This window comes from Patella vulgata, chromosome 5 (assembly GCF_932274485.2).
Source record: "Patella vulgata chromosome 5, xgPatVulg1.2, whole genome shotgun sequence".
Classification (NCBI taxonomy): domain Eukaryota; kingdom Metazoa; phylum Mollusca; class Gastropoda; family Patellidae; genus Patella; species Patella vulgata.
In genome coordinates this window covers 48593124-48601001 of record NC_065883.2, presented here as the reverse complement: position 1 = coordinate 48601001, position 7878 = coordinate 48593124, and the positions used below count along the sequence as shown (strand labels likewise).

The 7878-nt window shown below is 40.9% G+C and overlaps 1 protein-coding gene across 2 annotated transcripts; it reads left to right on the top strand.

The window, feature by feature from the left end:
- The first annotated feature begins 5775 nt into the window (after positions 1-5775).
- LOC126821184 (uncharacterized) lies at positions 5776-7397 on the top strand. Of its 2 annotated transcripts, none has more exons than XR_008788267.1 (2): positions 5776-6007; positions 6824-7397. XR_008788267.1 is itself a non-coding variant. In XM_050549590.2 (2 exons), the coding sequence occupies exons 1-2, from the start codon at positions 5814-5816 to the stop codon at positions 7144-7146; spliced, it is 1062 nt and encodes a 353-aa protein (XP_050405547.1). In that variant the 5' UTR covers positions 5776-5813; the 3' UTR covers positions 7147-7397. The 2 variants fall into 2 exon arrangements, 1 of the variants encoding a protein (XP_050405547.1); XM_050549590.2 differs by having other exon boundaries at positions 5776-6552.
- Positions 7398-7878: the final 481 nt, after the last annotated feature.

Genomic DNA, 7878 nt, shown 5'->3' with positions numbered 1-7878 from the left:
AGATCGATATTTTGGTGTTTGAAAATTTTCAAAATTTCGTATTTCGCCTGTGACCTTTTACGTGCCGACAAAGTTGTTTGCAGGACAATTTATGCCTTTAATTTTCAAAATTTACAAATTTAACCTAAATATTCGAACAGCTAAGGTCAATCTGATTCAAAAAATCTGAAAAATGGGTGCCTGTGCGGAAAATGCGATGTATCAACTGTGTTCTTGTCGTTTAGTTAAAGTGTTATATCGTTTAATAGCCAATTGAATTGTCTATCAGATGGCACCTCAGCGACAAGTTTCTATCAAAAAATAAAAAAGTTATGTGACTTTGAAAAGTAAGGTATTTTGCGATTTCGAGCAACTTTAAACGCATGTTTCTCGGAAAGTCCCCCAACGATTTTTTAAAAACTTTCTCAATCGAGAGACTAATGGGTACTCTGTTATGTGAAACCACTGTATCATTTTTTGAAATGTCAGGGGTAGCCGAAAAAAGAGATCGAAAATTGAAAACGTCGTATTTTTACGATTTAGAGCATTTTTAGAGGTCTATTTCTCGAAAAGTCAACATAATATTTTTTGGGGACTTCTTCTACAGAGAGGCCTATCAGTAGTGTTATATATAAAACCATTGTACAACAGTTCCAAATTTCAGGAGTAGCAGAACAAAGGGATCGAAAATTGAACACGGCACCTTTCATTGTTAAGCCAAACATAAGGGGGGATACAATCTGTACGTTTTGGCAACGTATAGAGTCTATTCAAGAGTGCTTTTATCAGTGATGATATTTGAACTGAAATTATTTCAACTATGAGTGTTTTCTTCCATCCAAAATATGGGTTTAGTGACCCTGTAACAGAAATAGTTGATTGCTGTATGTAATAATTAGTCTTTGAATTAATATTGTTGCTTCTTTGTCAAAATTATATAATACCGGTAATCATCTGGACAGAAATTTGTTAAACGGATGCAGTTGTATCGTACAGTACTTTGCACCTATGATAAAAGGCATGACGTTGTTTGAGCATGGACTCTATCTGCAATTAATATTATATATTTTTATTAATGACGTCAAATCTTTAACGTGCACGAAAACAGAAAATTGGCGATATTTCATTGAATATTCAATCAATTTTTGAACCAGTTACATATTTGAGTAGCTGACATGAACGCGATTCCGAAGTCCCATGTACACATTGGTGTGACCGTAAAGGATCCCTTGGCGGTTGGAATTCTATATAAAAGAAGACTAGCGCCGCTGTACGAGCATGTTTAAAGATCATTTCGGGACTAACATTTGGTTTATTTTTTTTTATTTCAATAATTCGCTTGCGCGTAGGGGTCTTTAGCAGTGGGAGGACCCGGAGAAAACCCACGACGTTGAACAGGCGACCGTACTCCTTGTCACGTACAACCGGATAATCGAAACCCCCCCAGTTGACTCAATGACAGACTGTATGATACAGCGCAGTCCCAAAGGCTAGCCTACCGTGCAAATTCCAGCCAGCATAATATATCTATGTAAGAAACATTTATTCCTACTGGAGATTAGCATAGAGTCCTAAAGGCTAGCCTACCGTGTAATTTCCAGCCAGCATTATGTACCTATATAAGAGATATATACTATTCAAAAAAAGTAGGGGATATTTGATTTTTAAGTGTTATTAAAGTCACCTAATGAAACTGACGAAGAAACAAATGACAAAATGAAATGAAGTTCACATTCGTCGATTTATTCCAAATGATCGTTAGACTAAGTAAGGCACAGACTGACCATTATAAGGGTAAAATGATACCCGGGGTCAAACAGCAAAGTTACCACAGCATCACAACCAAGTCAGTAACGGGTAAATCCTCCTCTGTTTGCCAAACAAGCATTGATCCGACGTGGCATACTCCTAATGAGACGTCTATGGTCATTTTGGTCCAGATTGTCCCATTCCTGTTGCAACGCAGCAGCAAGTTCTTGGACATTGGCAGGACGTTGTTGACGTTGACGTAACCTCTGTCCAAGCATGTCCCAGACATGCTCGATGGGGGAGAGGTCGGGACTCAGTGCTGGCCAAGGTAATGTGGTGATGTTCTGTTGTTGGAGGTAACCTGTAACGATCCTGGCCCTGTGACATCTTGCGTTGTCATCCTGGAAGATGAAACGGCGGCCATGACGTCGTGCCAATGGCACAACATGGACTGCCAAGATGTTGTCCCGGTAGTACTGGCCTGTAACACGCCCTGCAACAACATGTAAAGCCGTTCTTCCAGCAACAGTGATGCCTCCCCACACCATAACAGAACCACCCCCAAATCGATCATGTCTGATGACGTTAACGTCTTGGAAGCGCTCGTTTCGACGACGCCACACCCTCCTACGTCTCTCCAAAAATTCAACAGTGAACCTTGACTCATCTGAAAACATCAAATTGCTCCAGCGTCGATTATCCCAGTGTTGACGATCCCTACACCAACGACGTCTTGCCTGAATGTGATGATCTCTCAAACAAGGGATCACGCGAGGACGTCGGGCGCGAAGGTGACCCCTATGCAGTCGATTCCGAATCGTCTGGCCACTCACTCTCACACCAGTGTCTGTTTGAAGACGAGCGCTGATCTGATTTGCTGTGATGACACGATTTCTCAAGGCCAAGGTACGGATAAATCGATCCTGGGCTTGAGTTGTCGCCCTTGGTCGACCTGAGCGTGGTCTGTCCTGTACAGATTGTGTATCACGGTATCTGGACCATAGCCTGCTTATGACAGACTGAGAAACATTCATCGTCCGCGCCACAACCGCCTGTGTTGTGCCGATCTGTAGCATGCCAAGGGCACGTAACCTTTCATTTTGGGTAAGCCGACGCATATCAAAATTTGTTTTCTGGTCACTAAAACAATTAAACTGATGTTTCCACCCTGGAATTCAATGCCACAATGACTGTAACATTCAAAGTCAGAGTCGTGCAAATCTTGGGTTGGACCCCCATGATGATCCCAAGCATCACCTGCATTCCATGCGGTAGCTATTGGTGCGTTTGGGCGTCACATGTAACTGGAAATGTTTCTTCTGTTAGGTTCTATAGTGACTTCTTCGTAGTCATTTGCATATTTTAGTATTATGCCCCCAAAATCAAATATCCCCTACTTTTTTTGAATAGTATATATGATATGATAAGACATATACTATTCAAAAAAAGTAGGGGATATTTGATTTTGGGGGCATAATACTAAAATATGCAAATGACTACGAAAAAAGTCACTATAGAACCTAACAGAAGAAACATTTCCAGTTACATGTGACGCCCAAACGCACCAATAGCTACCGCATTGGATGCAGGTGATGCTTGGGATCATCATGGGGGTCCAACCCAAGATTTGCACGACTCTGACTTTTAATGTTACAGTCATTGTGGCATTGAATTCCAGGGTGGAAACATCAGTTTAATTGTTTTAGTGACCAGAAAACAAATTTTGATATGCGTCGGCTTACCCAAAATGAAAGGTTACGTGCCCTTGGCATGCTACAGATCGGCACAACACAGGCGGTTGTGGCGCGGACGATAAATGTTTCTCAGTCTGTCATAAGCAGGCTATGGTCCAGATACCGTGATACACAATCTGTACAGGACAGACCACGCTCAGGTCGACCAAGGGCGACAACTCAAGCCCAGGATCGATTTATCCGTACCTTGGCCTTGAGAAATCGTGTCATCACAGCAAATCAGATCAGCGCTCGTCTTCAAACAGACACTGGTGTGAGAGTGAGTGGCCAGACGATTCGGAATCGACTGCATAGGGGTCACCTTCGCGCCCGACGTCCTCGCGTGATCCCTTGTTTGAGAGATCATCACATTCAGGCAAGACGTCGTTGGTGTAGGGATCGTCAACACTGGGATAATCGACGCTGGAGCAATGTGATGTTTTCAGATGAGTCAAGGTTCACTGTTGATTTTTTGGACAGACGTAGGAGGGTGTGGCGTCGTCGAAACGAGCGCTTCCAAGACGTTAACGTCATCAGACATGATCGATTTGGGGGTGGTTCTGTTATGGTGTGGGGAGGCATCACTGTTGCTGGAAGAACGGCTTTACATGTTGTTGCAGGGCGTGTTACAGGCCAGTACTACCGGGACAACATCTTGGCAGTCCATGTTGTGCCGTTCGCACGACGTCATGACCGCCGTTTCATCTTCCAGGATGACAACGCAAGATGTCACAGGGCCAGGATCGTTACAGGTTACCTCCAACAACAGAACATCACCACATTACCTTGGCCAGCACTGAGTCCCGACCTCTCCCCCATCGAGCATGTCTGGGACATGCTTGGACAGAGGTTACGTCAACGTCAACAACGTCCTGCCAATGTCCAAGAACTTGCTGCTGCGTTGCAACAGGAATGGGACAATCTGGACCAAAATGACCTTAGACGTCTCATTAGGAGTATGCCACGTCGGATCAATGCTTGTTTGGCAAACAGAGGAGGATTTACCCGTTACTGACTTGGTTGTGATGCTGTGGTAACTTTGCTGTTTGACCCCGGGTATCATTTTACCATTATAATGGTCAGTCTGTGCCTTACTTAGTCTAACGATCATTTGGAATAAATCGATGAATGTGAACTTCATCTCATTTTGTCATTTGTTTCTTCGTCAGTTTCATTAGGTGACTTTAATAACACTTAAAAATCAAATATCCCCTACTTTTTTTGAATAGTATATATATATATGACAATGTCCTACGCTAACAAATAATGAAATATGATAGTATCAGTAAATTTTAAAAAAAAGTAGTCGCGAACATCCTGGCTCTTGACTGCTTCAGTTGTTTGACCATGGACTCTGTCTGTAATTGATAGTAAACTTTTGCATGTTAGTGACGTCAAATCTTTAACGTGCACGAAACTGAAAATTGTCGATATTCAATCAATTTTTGAACCAGTTACATTTTTGAGTAGCTGACATGAACGCGATTCCGAAGTACCGTGTACACATTGGTGTGACCATAAAAGATCCCTTGGCGGTTGGAATTCTATATAAAAGAAGACTAGCGCCGCTGTACGAGCATTTTTAGAGGTCTTTTTTTTTCAAAAAGGCAATACAATATTTTCTGGGGAACTCCTTCTGTAGATAGCCTAATTGATATATATGTGTATGAAAAGAGAGAGAGAGAGAGAGAAATGGGGTTTAACGTCCACTCGACACAAACTAGGTCATTTCGGGACTAACATATGGTTTATTTTTTTATTTCAATAATTCGCTTGCGCGTAGGGGTCTTTAGCAGTGGGAGGAAACCGGAGGACCCGGAGAAAACCCACGAGGTTGGACAGGCGACCCTACTCGTTGTCACGTACAACCGGGGAATCGAAACCCCGCCAGTTGACTCAATGACAGACCGTATGATACAGCGCACGCGCGTGTTACCCCCCCCCCCCTCCCGTATGAAACCACCGTACAACGGTCAAAAGTATCAAGAGTGGCCAAACAAATGGCACTGTATATCGACAAAAGTCCGAAAGGGTCATAATCGGAACGTTCTGCATACGTATAATATAGAGAATTATTTTTCAAAGTGGCAATATTTGAACTAAGGGTGTTCTACTGTTAACCAATATCTGGCACTTGTGCTTCTAGGGTGAAAATAGTTCATATTAGTAAATAACAGTTGCTCCAAAGATTAATATCCCATTTTTTTTGTGTACATGACGTCATCTCTTTATACCATTTAAAATAAAGCTCCGTGCTGCATTTATTTATAAGAAAGTGAGTTTTTTCGAGTGCAGATTTCCCCCGCAGAGTTAGATTCAGTGCGGTGAGTGTGTATACCACGGTGGTTTATAATGTCTGATCACGTGATTGATGTTGATTTTGAAGATGATGATATTGATGACGATGTCGTTTCCAGGACAGTTAAAGTGACCTTAGACAAGAAGGTAATGGTTTATAGGCCAACGATTTTCAAGATGATATGTTTAGCTTTAGATTCATCCAAGGCTGTTGAAGCGATTAGTAAAAGGGACAAGTCTGAAGAATGGTACGTTACTCTTAAATCTAGTAAAATGGTTGAAGCACTAATTGACATAGGTAGCGGTACGTACAATGGCATAAGATATTATTTTTGTGACGCAACCAAGTCGGTGGTGAACCTACGAGTACACTGGGTGCCCAGATACGTTAAGGATAGATTTTTAAGGAAGATTTTTGAAAGATTTGGCGAGGTGACCCGGGTTTACGAAGAGAGATCGTCTTACGAGGGGGTACAGCTTGGTACAGGAATGCGAGCAATAACTTTAGTAGTTTCTGATTTTTTAAAGACCCCTATTCCGCACATGATACGGGTTGAGAAAAGTAATCTGCGTATGCTCGTAACTGCTCCAGGCAGGCTGCCACTATGTTTGAAATGTAACTGTATTGGTCATGTTGCTGAGGCAGTATCGCCCCCACGTCCTAGCGCAATTTCAGCTGAGCAGGTGCCTGCGGTCGAGGTATTGAAAGAAGGTGAAAAGGATGGTAGTGAGGATGAAAGGGAAATTGATCAGAACAGCGAAGATGGTGATAAACAGGTAGATGGAATGGAAGGTAATATGATTGAAGAAATGGATGATCGCGAGAGTAATACCAATAACGTTATGGAGGAAGAGATTTGTGTGACAGGGAGTAGTAGTCCTCTTTTATCCCCGATCGCCCCTTGGCATCCCGGATTGAGACTAACAAATTTTGACTCTCGTAATAAACCGCATATGCAAGATGATGAAGGCTTTACCATTGTTAAGGACAAAAAGAAAAATAAACTTTAACATGTGTAAATATATAAATGATGTGTTGTTTCAACAAGTTTTTTATTTTGCAGGTTGTAGAACCGCCACTTTAAACTGTTTAGAAAGTGTATATAGTGTGATGTTGTTTTCTGTCGTCTGCTGCGATGTTTGTACAGAGTATGGTTTTATACACACACCAGTCACTGTAGCCTTTACTCACCACTGTTCATGTGTGTTAACAGGTAAAAACGTAATCACTGTAAGCCTGTACGTTTTTGTCTATCTAGTATTCATAATGGGTTTTTGCCAATTAAATATTTTTATATGTATTTTATTGAATTATCTTATTATTGTTTCAATTTCTATCATTGCTGTTATTTCCCCATCTACAATAAAATGTCAATTCCAACTTTAAATATTATCACTATTAATGTTAATGGTTTAGCTGCTTATAAACGTAAAAGACTTGTAATGAACGATATTAATTCGCATAAAGCTGATGTTGTATTCTTACAAGAAACACACATTCAGTCTGTAGCAGACGGCAAAATGTTAGAATCTTTTGGTGACTTTAAGGCCTTTTGGAGTTTCGGGGCAAATAGAGAAAAGGGCGTGGGGATACTTTTATCTAATAGAATTAATTTTAACATTATTAAATTTGATTTTGATTTTTCTGGTCGTATGATTTTCTAGATGCATCCATTAATAATATATTTTTTAGATTTCTAAATGTGTATGCTCCAGTTGATAGTACCGACAGACGGGAATTTTTTACGTATATCCATAAATTTTGTATTACATCACATGTTCTAATTTTGGGGGGTGATTTTAATTGTGTTTTAGATCTTGAGAAGGATAAAATAGGGGGAAACCCTTTTGCTGTATTGCAAGGCCATGTGCAGTTGAGAAATCTTGTAGCTGATCTTAATTTAGTTGATGTTTTCAGGTCGTTAAACCCTACGGGGGTCATTTCTACGTGGCGCGGGTTTCATCACGAATAGATAGATTTTATATTTCTCAGAGATATTTACAGTTTGTTAATCATCATCAAGTATTGCCTTGTTCAGCTTCTGATCATGATTTCGTTTTAATCAATATTAATTTAAATTCTTCTGTTACTATTGGGCCAGGTTTTTGGAAGTTGAAT